The sequence below is a fragment of the Canis lupus genome, chromosome 24, assembly GCF_011100685.1.
Source record: "Canis lupus familiaris isolate Mischka breed German Shepherd chromosome 24, alternate assembly UU_Cfam_GSD_1.0, whole genome shotgun sequence".
NCBI lineage: Eukaryota > Metazoa > Chordata > Mammalia > Carnivora > Canidae > Canis > Canis lupus.
This window is the reverse complement of record NC_049245.1, coordinates 12,183,740-12,199,532: the sequence shown is the minus strand read 5'-3', so window position 1 is coordinate 12,199,532 and position 15,793 is coordinate 12,183,740. Positions and strand designations below refer to the sequence as shown.

The window sequence follows — 15,793 nt, the reverse complement described above, 5'->3', positions numbered from 1 at the left end:
AAGTTGAAAATTTGTATTTAGGCAACTGAGATTTCATTTTTAAAGTTCAAATCCTGAATAGGGGTCACTCTAGAAGGCAACTAGCCTGATCTCTGTAATAAGTCAGAGTTATAAATAAAAGAAAGAAAGGGAGAAATTATTTGAGATTACCAGAAATGTAAGAGACCTAACCAGATGCAAAATGTGATCTTTGGTTAGCTTCTAATTCAAGAGGAAAATCACTGATACACATTTTGGGGGTATTTTGGGAGATTTGAATATGGGCTGGTTATTTGATGAAGCAATAATGTCATGCTCAGTTGTGATCACAGTATTTTGGTGATATAGGAGAATGTCTTGTCACATATGAATCTGTGCTCACGTATTTAGGAGTGAAGGGTCATGATGTCTAATATACTTTGAAATGGTTTACCAAATAGGTATATGAAATATGATAAGGTATTAACCATTATCGAGTCTAGCTGGGGTTTTAGGTGTTCATGGCACTATTTTTCTACTTTTCTGGATGTTTGACATCTTTCATGATTGTGAGTGATGATAACAATAACGAATAAGTCATCTTAGGGAGAGAAGTATTGTGGGACAAAGTAGGTCTTTCTGCTTTGAGGCTGCCTTGAGGTTTGGGAGGTTTGGCTGGAGGAGAGCCATGCAGCGTTGGGTGGAGCCAGCTATGAAGCAGTGCTTACCTGTCATTCAGTCCTGATGGCTCAGCAGGCCACTCAGAGGCATTTTCCCAGGCTCCACGTGCTCTCAGAATAGCTGTGGGAGAGGGCTTTGCATTGTGATGCACTGTACCACAGACTTCTCTTGGCAGCCTCAGGGAAGTTCACATCACCTTGGCTATGAGTCCCCTGGAAAACAAGTGAAGCTGTATAGTTTTACAGTAAAAACTCCACATTGGATATTTGTTCTCAGTGTCTTGGGACTATGAAATATATAACAACCCAAATACACGACCACTCCCTTAAAAAGTATTACTCACTGGAGCACAGTACTACTTAAAACTAATGTACTGCTCTACTAAACCAGGATGAGATCTGTTCAACCCATATTTGATTTTTGTTGTTGTTTTTCCTTCTATTCATAAAGTCTCTGAATCTCTATTAAAGCCATTTTGGAGGAGTTTATTTAGACAAAATATGGAGTAAAATAGCAGAACTCAGGTTTGTCCTTAAAACACGGGCCACTCTTTCATAAATATTGCTGAGTCCCTTCCCTCCACCCCCACCCCTTTTTATCTTAGAGACTTAAACTCTTTAGTGATGACCAGGTGAGCCAGAAGAATGTGAATGTGGTAACAAATCATCATTTGGGAGATCTATACAAAGGTAGAGCAGCAGCTCTTTACAAACTACAGAATGCCAGAGGCATGGACTGGAGACTTTTGGGGGCTGTTCGGAGGTCAGGGGGACGGGAGATGGACTCTTGCTGGTACTGGACATCAAGTGACATTAAGCAGCACAGAAATATAAATTATTTCTAGAAATATGCCTACTTGAAGACTCCCAGTAGAAAGATGATTCCACAACAAAACTGTTGCCCTCCTAACCCCAGTCTCTTCCTGGGTCTAAAGACAATATTCTCAGATACCCAGCAAGGAAACAGGCGTATTTAAATGTGATTTACAAGTGCCTCAGGATCTTGGAATGCTATTGTCAGGTAGTTTTCAAGTGAAGAGATGCTCACTTTGTGATTTCCATTTTGTCCCCTACTCCAATTCTGTGCATTTACAACACCAGTGTTAAGCTTGGAGTGTAGGCCAGGAGAAGGGAATAGAAAAGGCCTCCTGGATTCTTTGCCAAGTTGCTATTTAGTTTTAGAGAATAGTGAAACTTTGCTTTAGCTCTGGCTAAGTACAAAATCTCAGTGGCCTGCTGAACTCTGTGAGGAAGTTAATTACATTAAAGAGCAAAGATAAGCCTGTAGTCTTTATCACTGCCTGTTATCTATGGATAAATGAAATACATCTCTGTAGCATTTCAAGTCCATATATTTCAGTGGCAGTTATTTTCTCTGTTTATATATCAAAATTAGTTTGCCATAAGAACTGACACAGTATCTTTTGTGTTTAATCCCTTTTCAAGTTCTCTTTAAACAATAAACTTTCCTATGGCTGGTGGAATTTAGATTAAGCAGGTGCAAATCTTTTTTACATGTTAAATTTGCCATTTCTCTTGAAGATGCCATGGTGGGGTGGGGGTGGGGCTGGAGAATTGGTTTTCCATTAAAATCATGACAGGTGGCCAGTTTAGGAATGATTCTCTTTAGCATAATCCTATCCTGGGGGTGGGAAGCATAGGGAAACTGGTTCAGTGAACTCAATTCTAGTAAGTTTAATAATCACTTAGTTACTATTTTCTTTATACTGCTTTCTTTTTCTGTTGGAGAAGGTGTTATATTCAGACTGTTGTTTAGCCTACCAAGTAAGTGTTAGTTATCACTCAGGGTATGTCCAGATACCGTGTTTTCTGAATTCAGATTTCAGAGTCAACCTCAGATTTAGACCCCTTCCTAATAATAACATTTTATTGCTGGAGATTTTGTACAGGGAGAAGATTTTGAGAATCTGAGTCTTACCTAGAGCTGTAAGTATTAAGTATGATTCACTACTACCAAAGGCAGAATGACTTAGATACTGGATTTTGTTATTGTTATTCACACCTTTGGAAGACTGGCATTATAAATCATTACTTTGAAAGTCATTGTAAAATTTTCTTGTATTGGTGAATTCCAAATTGTTAAGGACTCCTTTCTTTACAACCTCGACCCCTCTTAAGCAGTAGGACAAATAAACAGATGTGGAAGTCAATTCCCTTTCAGTGACCTAAGGAATAAAGGAATTGTTTTAAAGCACTCAGAATAATGCCAGTGGTATGCATATTTTGTTTGACATTTTACACAGAAAAAGAAGGCATATGACATGACCAAAATGCAATCCATTCCAAATGTGTTAGAAAAAATGTATTTCATATCTATAAATCTGGAGATTATGCTGTCATAGATGTCACTGTTATTTCACAATCCCCCTGACTAAGGTAGCTGTGCTGTCAAAGCTGTAGCTTGTGCAGATAGACGTCAGATCTATAGTCCCTGATTGATGTTCTGGATCTTTCTACAGGAGTGTCAGAAGGATACTGAATGTAAAAGTGGGAACTTTTTTCTTTTTTTTTTTTTTCTTTTTTCTTTTCTTTTTTTATAAAAGTCATTTCAGAACAATTAAAATCTGAGACTACCTCTGATAACTCCTGGCCCTTCCAATTTCATGGACATAATACTATATCTGAGGTTGTCTTATAGCCTGGAGATACCCTATTTGGGAGGACATTTTTATTTAATCTTTTCAGGAAGGTCTTCAAAAGAGTAGTTTATACTTGGAGGTGGGCTGGAAGGGAAGGAAGAAAAGAGTGAGGGAGGAAGGAAAAGGAGGAGAGAAGAAGGAACCATGCTGCACTTTTAGTGAAATTATCTTGCTATCCCATGAGATGAATGGTGATGTCTCCATTTTCAGTTGGAATGTATTTCTTTGTACCAGGCTTCTTTAACTTAATATTTTATTTCTGAGACTTTTTTCTAATATGGCCTGGAGTTGTGGTTTATTTGTTTTTAGGAGCAATGTAGTATTTCACTGACTATGCCCCTTTCCCTCTAAATGTAAGTTTCAGATATACATCTTTATAATTTGATGTTTATATACATTACGAAGTGATCGCCACAGGTCTAGTTATCATCCATCACCATCCAGATAACTCTCTTCACCCTTTCTTGCCCCCTCACCCCCACCCCCTGTAACCACTAGTCTCTTATTTTTGTTTTATTTTGTTTGTTCATTTGGTTGCTTTTTTAGATTCCACATACGAGTGAAATCATATGGTATTTGTCTTTCTCTGCCTTATTTCATTTAGTCTAACACCTTCAAGGTCCATCTGTGTTATCACAAATGGCAAGATTTCATTCTTTTTTTATGTTTGAGTAATTACTATTGAGTAATAGTCCATTGTATAAATGTGCCACATCCTCTTTATCCATTATTCGTCTATTAATGGACACCTAGGTTGTTTCCATACCTTGGCTGCTATAAGTAATGCTGCAGTAAACATAGGTGTGCATATATCTTTTTGAATTAGTGTTTTCATGTTCTTTGGGTAAATACTACAGAGTGGAATATCAGGATCGTATGGTAGTTCTGTTTTTAATGTTTTGAGGCCACTAGGTTCTCCATAGTGGGTACACCGATTTACACTCTCATCAACACTTGTTATTTGTCTTTTTAAAATAACTGTTCTAACAGATGTTATGTATTTCTCATTGTAGTTTTGATTTGCATTTGCCTATTAAATAGTCATGTTGAGCATCTTTTCATGTGCCTATTAGCCATCTTTACATCTTCTTTGGAGAAATGATTATGCAAATCTTCTGCCTCTCCTCCTTTTTTTTAGAGAGGGCATTGGGGATAGTAGGGGCAGAGGGAGAGGGAGACAGAGAATCTTATGTAGGCTCCATGCCCAGTGTGGAGCCGGACTCAGGGCTCAGTCTCATAACCCTGAGATCCTGACCTGAGCCAAAATTGAGAGTTGGACACTAAACTGACTGAACCACCGGAGAGAGGTGCCTCTCACTGCTCATTTTTAAATCAGATTGTTTGTTTTGTTGTTATCATTGAGTTAAATGAATTTTATATGTATTTTGGATATTAACCCCTTATTGGACATATAGTTTGCAAAACAAAACAAACTTCTCTTATTAGTGAGTTGCTTGTTCATTTTTTTGATGGTTCTTTTGCTGGGTAGAAGCTTTTATGTTTGATATAGTCCAGTTTGTTTACTTTCACTTTTGTTTCCCTTCTCATTAGAGTCAGATCCAGAAAGATGTTGCTAAGACGATGTCAAAGAATTTAACACTTCTATTTTCTTCTAAGGAATTTTATGGTTTCAAGTCTTATATTCAAATTTTTAATGCATTTCGAGTTAATTTTTGTGTATAATAGAAAACAGTGGTCTAGTTTTATTCTTTCACATGTGACTATCCTGTTTTCCCAACATCATTATCGAAGAGACCATCCTTTCTCCCTTGTATGTTCTTGGCTCCTCTGTCATAGATTAGCTATCCACATATGTGTGGGTTTATTTCTGGGCTTTCTATTCTGTTTTATTGATCTGTGTGTCTGTCTTTGTACCAATACCATAATGTTTTGATTTACTACACTTTGCAGCATAGTTTGAAATCAGGAAGTATAATACTTCCAGCTTTGTTATTCTTTCTCAAAATTGCTTGGGCTTTTCAGGATCTTTTGTGGTTCCATACAAATTTTAGACTTGTTTTATCTAGTTCTGTGAAGTATGCCACAGGAATTTTGACAGGTATTGCATTGAATCTGTGGATTGTGTTGGGTAGTATAGACATTTCAGCAATATTAATTCTTCCAGTCTGAGCACAGAATATGTTTCCATTTATTTGTGTTGTCTTTCATCAGTGTCCAGGTCATTCACCTCCTTGGTTAAATTTATTAATAGATATTTTATTCTTTTGCTGATGCAATTGTAAATGGGATTGTTTTCTAAACTTCCATTTCTAATGTTTTATCATTAGTGTATAGAAGTACTACAGATTTCTGTGTATTGGTTTGTATCCTGCGACTTTACTGAATTCACTTATTCTAACAGGTTTTATTGGTGGATTCTTTAGCGTTTTCTATACATAGTATTATGTCATCTGTTGTAAGTAGTGACAGTTTTACCTCTTTTCTGATATGGCTGTCTTCTATTTCTCTTTATTGCCTAATTGCTATGGCTAGGACTTCTGATACCAGTTTTGAATGAAAGTGATGAGAGTGGGCATCCTTGTCTTGTTCCTGATCTTAGGGCTTTCACCTTTTCACCACTAAGCATGATGTTAGCTGTAGGGTTGTCATATATGGTCTTTATTATATTGAAATATGTTTCCTTCATACTCACTTTGTTGAGATTTTTTATCATAAACAGATGTTGAATTTTGTCACATTTTTTCCCTGCACCTTTTGAGATGATCGTGTGATTTTTATCTTTAATTTTGTTAATGAGATGTGCAGTGTTGATTGATTTGCAGATGTTGGACCATCCTGGCATCACTGGAATAAATTACACCATGGTTTATGATTCTTTTAATGTATTTTTGGATTTGTTTTGCTAATATGTGTGGATTTGGGATCTATGTTCATCAAGTATATTGGCTTTTAATTTTTTTTTTTCTTTTTTGTGGTGCCCTTGTCTGGTTTTGGTATCAGCGTAATGCTGGCCTTGTAAAATGTGTTTGGAAGCTTTCCCTCCTCTTCAATTTTTGGAAAAGTTTGAAAAGGATAGGCGTTAAATCTTCCTTGAATGTTTGGTAGGATTCTTCATTCTCAGTGAAACTGTCTGTCTGGTCCTGGACTTTTGTTGTTGGGAGGTTTTTGATTACTGTTTCAGTCTACTTATTGGTCTATTTGGATTTTGTATTTCTTCATTATTCAATCTTGGAAGATTGTATCTTTCTTGGAATTTATTCATTTCTTCTAGGTTGTCCATTTTTTTGGTATATCATTTTTCATAGTAGTCTCTTACAATGCTTTGTATTTATTTAGTATTGGTTATAACTTATCTTTTTTATTTTATTTGAATTATCTCTCTCTCTCTCTCTCTCTCTCTCAGTTTAGCTAAACGTTTGTCAAATTTGTTTATCTTTTCAAAGAGCTAGCTCTTCACTTTATTGATTTTTTTCTACTGACTTTTTATTCTCTATTTCTCTTCTGGTCATTATTTCCTTCCATTAGTTTTCAGCTTTTCTTGTTCTTCTTTCCTGATTCCTTTAGGTGTAAAGTTAGATTATTTGAGATTTTTCTTATTTCTTGAGGTAGGCTTCAAGAAATATTGAGTATTGCTATGAACTTCCCTCATAGAACTCCTTTTGCTGCATCCCATATATTTTGGTAAGTCCTATATTTATTTTTATTTATCTGGATGTTTATTTCTCCTTTGTTTTCTTCAGTGGCCCATCCGTTGTTCAGTAGCATGTTGTTTAATTCCATGTTTTTATGTTTTTCCTGTTTTCTTCTAATTAATTCCTAGTTTCATACCATTGTGCTTGGAAGAGATGCTTAATATGATTTCAATTTTCTTGAAATTATTGAGACTTGTTTTGTGGCCCAACCTGTGATCCAACCTAGAGTACATTCTGTGTGCACTTGGAAAAAAATATGTATTCTGCTTTTGGATAGAATACCTTGTTTATATCTGTTAAATCTGTCTGGTCTAATGTGTTGTTTAAAGCCAATGTTTCTATATTGATTTGTTGTTGCCGTCTGGATGATCTACCCATTGGTGAAAGTGGGGTATTATACTCTCCTAGTATTACTGTATTGCTTTTAATTTCTTCTTTTAGATCTGTTAATATTTGTTTTATATGTTTTGGTGCTCCCCTATCTGGTGCATATATATTTATAAATGTTTTATTTTCATGAAGGATTGACTGCTTTATGTAATGCTCTCTTTTTTTTAAATAGTCTTGTTTTAAAGTTTATATTGTTTGATACGAATATAGCTATTCAGCATTTTTCATTTCCATTGGCATGGAATATCTTTTTCTATCCTATCCCTCCACTTTTAGTCTGTGTGTTCTTATTCCTGAAGTGAATGTCTTACAGGCAGCATGTAGATGGGTCTTGTTTTTTATCCATTTAGCACTCTGTGTCTTTTGACTGGCAATTTCAGACTATTATAATCATATATAAGCATATACTTATTGCAATTTTGCTCATTGTTTTCTTGTTTTTGTAGTTCCTTTCTGTTCCTTTCTTCTCTTTCTCTCTTCCTTTGTAGTTTGATGGATTTATTTAGGGTTATGTTTGCTTCCTTTCTCACTTTCTTTCATATATTTACTATATATATATTTCCTTGTGGTTACCATGAGGTTCACATAAAATATCATATGTAAATAGTTTGTTTTAGGTTGACAGCAACTTAATGTTAAATACACTCTAAAGCTTTACCTTATTACCTTCTGCCATATTTTATATTTTTTTGATGACACATTTTCCATCTTTCTATTTTTTTTTCCATCTTTCTATTTTATGCTGCTCTTAACTAATTATTGTAATTTGAGGGAATTTTACTACCTTTTTCTTTTAACTTTCATACTTGCTTTACAAGCACTTGTCCACTACCTTTGTTATAGATTTTCCTTTTCCAGTAAGATTTTTACTCATTCATATATAAATATGAAACTATATGAGAATATATAATATACATTAATTATGAATATATATAATATATAAAATATTAATTATAACCAAATAATTTTTTTGGTTATAATAGTGCCATTTCTTTTTGGCTTAAAGAAGCCCTGTTAGCATTTCTTGTAGGGCTAGTTTCATGGTGATGAATCCTTTACCTTTTGTTTATATGGAAAGCTCTTAATCACTCCTTCAATTTGTAATGATAGCCTTGCTGGGTAGAGAATTCTTGGTTGAATTCATTGTACAAAGTAACTGAGTCACTTCAGGGACTGGAAACCATTCTAGCCAGGTGTTCTGGCCAGGCTAGAAGAGCTCAGATTGTAATGTTTACCTCTTTCTCTCAAGTGAGTCCCTCTCTTGATTCTTTTTTATTTCATATGCTAAATAATTATTGAACACATGCTATGTAATAAGCACTGGGGAGGCCTATGGAATTTAGTGGCAAACAAGCTTATGGTCTAATGATGCCCTCTTTCACTTTACAGGGTATGGCTTTCAAATCACAGCCTATTTCCTCAAGAGAGGGATACGACTTCACTGTTTCAGGGGCTCACAGAGTGCTGGTAAGAAACTGATTTCTTGAGTTGTCAGGCATTTTGATTATTAACTTACTCTAGACAGAATGAAAATTAAAGAATGAAGATTTCAACTTGCTTCATTGCCTTTGTGAAATTGAAGTGCTAATTAAGAATATTTCTAAACGTTTGTGATTTTTTTCAATTTTCACTGCCTGAGAACTGTGAGTGGAGCCACATTATGCTTCACTCTCCTGCTGCATCTCAGCACTTTCATTGAGCTTCCAGAATGATTTGACAGGCAGTTAAACTATGAATCACTTCATCTTTGTCTGTGCACACCAAGTCCCTGGGATATAGAACAAGTGTGTACACGAGAAAATGCTTTCCCAGCCCAGAGCTGTCAGAGCCTTTCTTAGGTGTGTGACAAGGCCAGCTTCCCTCCTCATTTCCCCAAGTCAAGATGTCCACTTGGGAAATGATGTCAAACATATCCAGCCAACAACAACAAAGTCAGATGCTAATGACAATTCTCCAAGCTGATCTGAACATTGGAAAGAAAATCTAACTGAACTTCCTTGGATGATTTTAATATATAAGATATGAAACAGGGACTTTGAAAATAAACTATATGGAGATTTGCTCTTGGAATCGTAACAATTATCTTCACTTTTTAAACTGTTAAGTGCCACTCAAATATTTTACTCTCCTAATGGAGCTTTCCACTTTATTCAATTCTCTTAGTAAAATAAGCCAGTTAACTTTCTGCTATTAAAATGAAGCCTAAAAAAAAAAAAAATAAATAAATAAATAAATAAAATGAAGCCTAGCTACCCTGTATGGTAGAGATTGCTATTATCTAAATCTTTACTTTATTTAAATATTAAAATAATAAAATTCTCAGTTGTGATCTAAGCAAAGAAAAGGTGTATAGAAGTTTCTTTCTGTGTATACAATACCTGGCCCCCAAATGTTCAAAATTCATCATTCTAGCATTCTTATTTTTCAGAGAAAGAAATGGAAGGACAAATCAGAGGAATTATTGGATAGAAATGATCATTTTGAATTTGAATTCTGATCTACTGAGGTGTATTTCAATGTTATGAAAATTGACAGGGGATAAATAATGACAGGGGATAAATAATGAATTCTGTGGCTCAGTTCCTCCTTCCTGAAAGTGAGAAGCAGACTACTTACCACTTACCCCATTAAGAAATTTTAAGAATGGAGTGCCTGGGTGGCTCAGTCAGTTAAGTGTCTGCCGTCAGCTCAGGTCATGATCCTGGGGTCCTGGGATCAGGCTCCCTGCTCACTGGGGAGTCTGCTGCTCCCTCTGCTTGTACACACACTCTCTTTTTCTGTGTCAAATAAATAATCTTTTACAAAAGAATTAATAAATAAATATTAATGACTTTGGGGTTTTTTTGAGGAAGGGTGGGTTTTTTTGTTTTTTTGTTTTGGTTTTATTTTTGGCTTTTCAGTATCCACCCCTAGTCTCGTAGCCAGATAGAACATCTTTGAGAGGTCAGTTTCAACACACTCAGGCTTTTTGAAATGGAGATTTCTACATGAGGAGGACAACAAGGGTAAGACCAGAATGACAGGTTAGGCCCCACACAGGGAGGGCTTTGAAGTTTGCAGGTCATGTGGTAGCTACTGAGGAGCCAGGATGGGGTTTTGAGCAGGAGAAGTGGAGCTGGTTTTTTTTTTTAGTACTGTTAACCTACTTGCACTGAGTAGGATGAATCAGAATAGGGAGGAGTGATCACCAAGGACAAACACATCAGTAGTCTAAAGGAGAGATAAAGACTTGGCTATTACTAGAGCATCAACTCATTAGGCCTTTGGTATAATTTAACTTAGCCTGGTGGTACAGTGTTAAACTGTGTTTAAGTTGTGTGCTTGCATAATCAACACCTTCATGCTGTATCAGGCTAAGAGGAGTTCTGCCTCTGTCTGTTCCTCACATTGTCATCCATTGTTAGAAATGAACAATGTATGCAAAAGGATTCACTTATCTGATTCATACTATCCCTCTTTGAAAATATTGGTCACATCTAAGAGAAGTTTTCTCTTTTAGAAAAATGGCTTTGTGTTGTAAGTATGATACATGTGTATTATAAAAATATTAGAGGGATACAATCAAATATAAAGAAGGGAGAAGGTCCTCACCTCCCACTCAGAATATACACTGCTAGCATCAGGTAAACATCACTCCAGAGATAGATGGAGGCTGCATAAGTACATGTGGATGGATAGGCAGGCAGGTTAGAGAGGAGGAAAGATAAAGGTGGCATTTACCATTTTATTTGCCATTTTCCTGTATAAATTCTCTTTTTCATTGAGTGTTGGGGCATCCAGTTCTGTGATTCTTTTCAGCCTTCCCCACCCATAAGTCAGTGGCTTTGCTTTAAGAAGTTGTAATGATAGTTTAGTGTGACTGTGGTGTAATTCTATCATCTTAACTATCACATATTTTACCGTTTCCTTATAATTATTCCTATTAATGACCCTGCTGTTTTCATAGCCTAATTCAGATTGGGAATTTGCCCTCTACTTTAGGGGACCGATCTAAGACCAGTTGACCAAAGAGATGATAAGTAAAAGAATTAATTAGTAAGAACATTGATGGGTTTTCAGATCTTATTTCCTATTCTTCCTTTTCCTGTATAAATCTGCACACTCATTAGAGAACATTGATCCTATTTCCCAAATGTGGGTTCTGGTCAGAAAACAGCAAACTGACACAGTGGGAGGGCTGCAAGGGCCCTGCCTGGGGGTTTCATGGGATAGAACATAATGGTCCAGGGGCTCAGGTGGACCAATTTGCAACCTCCTGGGTGCTCCCCAGAGCTCTGTGCTCGCTCCGCCCTGCTGATGGCAAACACTGAAAGGCGAGGAGAAGAGACATATGTTGTATACATACATGCTTATAACTATAACTGAAAAAATCTGGTACCAAGCATTTCTGTTTTCATAGATTTTTGATGCCTTTAGTAACTTGATTTTCTTCATTTTGTGCAGAGCTCCGTGTATTTCCCGACAGATTTGTGGTCTGTGTAAGTCAGCTTTCATTCAGTCGTGATCTTTTGTCAAGTCAGAATGAAGAATTGGTATGTACAAAAATATTCTACAAATAAATCTGCTTAAATGACAACTTATTATATATAAATATAAAAGGTATTGTCTTCAGTTATTTATCATTCAGCTATCCAGCATTCAGTGCATGTTTTAAGGGACCAAAAATGTTCCAGCTATTGCATGATGATATTAACTGATGTGTTTTTGTTTGTTTTTGTTTGTTTTCTGAAGACCCTTGAAAATTTAGTTTGATCAGCCATGTCTTTTCTACTTCAAATTTATTTATTTATTTATTTATTTAGATTTTTTTTTTTTTTTTTTTTTTTTAGATTTTATTTATTCATTTGAGACACAGAGAGAGCATGAGCAGGGTGAGGTGCAGAGGGAGAAGCAGACTCCCCACTCAGCCGGGGAGCCTGATGTGGGGTTTGATTTCCCGGGCCCCAAGATCATGACCTGAGCCCAAAGAAGACAGTTAGCCATCTGAGCCATCCAGGCACCCCTCTACATCAGTTTTAAATGAGAAAGCAACATATCACAAAAACTGTGATGGTACTTATAATAATATTCAAATGAGATAAAGTAAAGTCTTTCAGTGAAATGAAGCAAAATCCACATGTTTCCACTGGAAGCTTTCATTGGGGTCAGTGGCTTTTGAATTTTATTCCATGGTGAATCACATTTTCATGAGAATCAGTACTTTTCCCCAGTGTGTTGTTTCTTTGCTGATAGAGCTTTTCTGTATCTTTTCTCAGGCTTACTAAGCTTTTTTTAGGTCCTGTTTCATTTGTGTTTCATTGATGTTCTCTGTGCAGATAAGCAGATGCAGAAAACTCACCTGTAATGTTGTAGCTTGCAGCTTTGTCTTGTAAGCTTAACATATACACTCGAGAGCGTCTACTTGGCGTGCACCTGTGTGTGTGTGTGTATGTGTATGTTTGTTTGTGTATCTTGCTGCAGCCACAATCCGATCTATCAGAACTTACCTCTGTGCAGACTTTCTTTTTTTTTTTTTTTTTTTTTTTTTTTTTTTTTTTTTTTTTTTGTGCAGACTTTTTTTCCCCATAATTTTGGATATATTACTTGAACTTTAACAAAGAGAAAAAAAATCTCGCAGATGTGAAACCAGGACATGAAGTGTGATATGATTATTATGCTTCTAAAATAATTTATGGGAATATTAGATTACTCCTTATGTTTATTATTTTTTAATCCACACAAAATATGAAATTTGGCCCACATGGTCTCGAACTAGCTTCTTACCTCATCTTAAATAAATGCATAGAGACTGACCTAGGAAAAGCAAAGAGTAGAGATGCTTTTGTTTGGAGCAGATGAATCTTTTGGAAAAGCCAGTGGGACCCTTATTTCTTCATCTATCAATTAAATAACATAAATCGAAACAAATTTGGTGAGAAGTATTAAAAATGTGTTCTTTGAAATGTTTCCAGGATGTTAAGAGTTGTCTTAGTAAAGTAATAAATACTAAAGTAGTAATGCTTTTGGGAAACAGCTATAATATAACAACTGATTCTCAGGGCAGTGAAGAAATTGATCTGTGGTTTAAGAAAATAACTATTAACAAGAAGTGTCATTGTTTCAGATGGAATACAAAAGAAATTAGATCTTGTATGATATGTAATATTAATACTTAATGTCTTAAATTATTAAAGGTGGATTAAAACATTTCAATACAAATGAAATGTTATCCTCCTTAGGGGCACTGGTCTTTATACTGATTTTTATATAGCTGCTGTCATATAAATCCTGTAATTGGGAGGACTTCCTAAATGTTAAGGTTTTCATTCTGAAAAATTGACAGTCTGAGCCTTTTACACGAACCAGTTTAGTTTTCTTATCCTCAGTGTGTTCTGACTTCTAGTGATAACACTATCAGAGTTTATATCATGAGGATCTTTAGTTGTTTTAGTGACTGTCTTTAGATGTGCTCAGTCTCTGTCTCTTCAGTTGCTCTTTTTCCAAACTTCTGACCCTGCCTTCACATACACACTTTCTCAGCCACATACACGGGAATCAGCTAATCAGCACCACTAACCAGCTCCCTACCTGGACATAGGCTCTGTGTACCCCTTCTTGCTGGCCTGCTCACCTGTGCACCTCCCTTCCTTTCAGGCTGCAGTCCACCACCTCCTTAAGCTTATTGTCCCTATAAAGAGTGAAATAACGCAGGCTTAGCAGAGGGCCCTCCTGCAAATGGCCCATCAAGCCAACAGCATGGTCCTTCCACCACCAGTGCCTTGGAGCTTTAACCTTACTGATGTTTGACCTCGGTAGAGCCCACCTGTCTCAGCCATTTGAGGATCAATAAACCATATTTCCTTCCCATCCTTAAATCTATCAGAGAGAAGGCATGCATACTGTTTGTTACATACTTCAAATGCCCAAAGCCAGTGATATCTGGCTGTGTGAGTATTCCTTGAACTTCTGGAAAGCTTTGAATTCTTTATCAGTTTACATTGATATTCACCAAAGGGCAGGATCTGTCTCCTTTCTGTTGGTAGTTATTCTCTAGGAATGTCTGACTGGGCAAGGCCTGGGAAATTGGCTTCCTAAATAGCTGTATTGGAGAAGTGTTTTTGTCAATAAACATCAATTGTTTTCCTATCAGTATTTACTGAACACAGTCTTCCATGGCCCCAGAAGTGATAGGGGAGGGAGCCAGTACCTAAGCAAAAGCCTGGGCCCCTTGCTTGTGCCTTGAGTAGCAGATTCCTTTTCCTTCATCTCCCCCCCTCCCCCCCCCCGCCCCCTTTTCTTTTTCTTTTTGGTTCCTCAGTATCTAAATGACAGTTGGTTAGGAAATCTGGGAGTGCCTATTCAGAACAGCTCTGCCAGGGGATTATTTCAGCCTGTGCAGAAGGAAGCCAGCTGCACTTAGCTCCCCAGTGCTTAAAGGTGGCTGTACAAAAGAACCACTGTTCCAGATCAAGCAATACAAAGGGAGAAATCTCCCTTCTTTGGAGGGCAGAATGAGTGCAGCCATGCCACCCCCTAATGCCCTCCCCCAGCACTGGGGAGGTCTGTTACCCCAGCATCGGCATTTCTGTCACCCACTGAGGGGTGTTGGTGCAGGGAGATGCTCCGTGTTGCAATAGCTCTGCACCGAGTGCCCCTGTGCCAGGGATGTGGGAATTGTGATGTGTACTTTGGGAAGAAAGGGCATTATTATGAGATGAGTCACTATATTTTTCTTACTACAGTTTCTCATAAGAAATCTTGAGGCCCTTGTAGCCTCGGTTTTTGACCTATTGCTAGGAACGGAGCTGGGAAGTCTTTCTGAGGATTTTTACCTTTTTTTTTGTTTGTTTTGTTTCGTTTGTTTTCCCTTTACCTTTTTCCCTAGAAACATGAAAAGCATAAAGTGAATTTTGATTGCACGCAGTTATATTCCATTTCAACAGGATTATCTTTCATATTTACAAACCCATGTCCCTGTGTAGAGGTTGCTTTTTTTCCCCCTCAGATGTAAAGCTCTGGGGCTTTGAGGAAATTAAAAATTATTCATTAGTTTTATTATTTCTTTATTAAAATCAATAACCCATAATCACCAAAGTAATTACTCTACAAAGTAATAACTTTATTGTATAACTAGAACTCTGTATATATCTGGGACCTTTCAGGTAGAGCATTGTAATCTGGTAGGGCATTGGTTACAGGCCCTCCTACGCTCCAGATATCCTTCCTATCTGTCCTTACCATCGCACTTAATCATAATTTGCTGAATGCTCACTCTTTGCCAGGAGCTCTGGTAGGCCCTGGAAAACAAAGACAAAATAAGAAAGTGAAGCTTGTAGTCTGCCTTCAAGGAGCTTGTAATCTGCCAGATCGGGGTACTGAAGGCTACTCTGGTGACCTAAAAAAAAATGTAATTCACGCAGAGCCTCTTTTTTTCTTAAAGATGCATCAATTCTGCACCTTAATGGTTCACTTG

At 36.8% G+C, this 15,793-nt stretch overlaps 1 protein-coding gene across 1 annotated transcript in view; it reads left to right on the top strand.

Annotated features, from left to right (window-relative positions):
• Positions 1-15,793, top strand: part of SLX4IP (SLX4 interacting protein) — a 184,658-nt gene that overhangs the window by 148,445 nt on the left and 20,420 nt on the right. Inside the window, 2 exon segments of the mRNA XM_038571615.1 lie at positions 8,731-8,808; positions 11,785-11,873. Of these exon segments, the coding sequence (XP_038427543.1) occupies positions 8,731-8,808; positions 11,785-11,873 (167 nt within the window).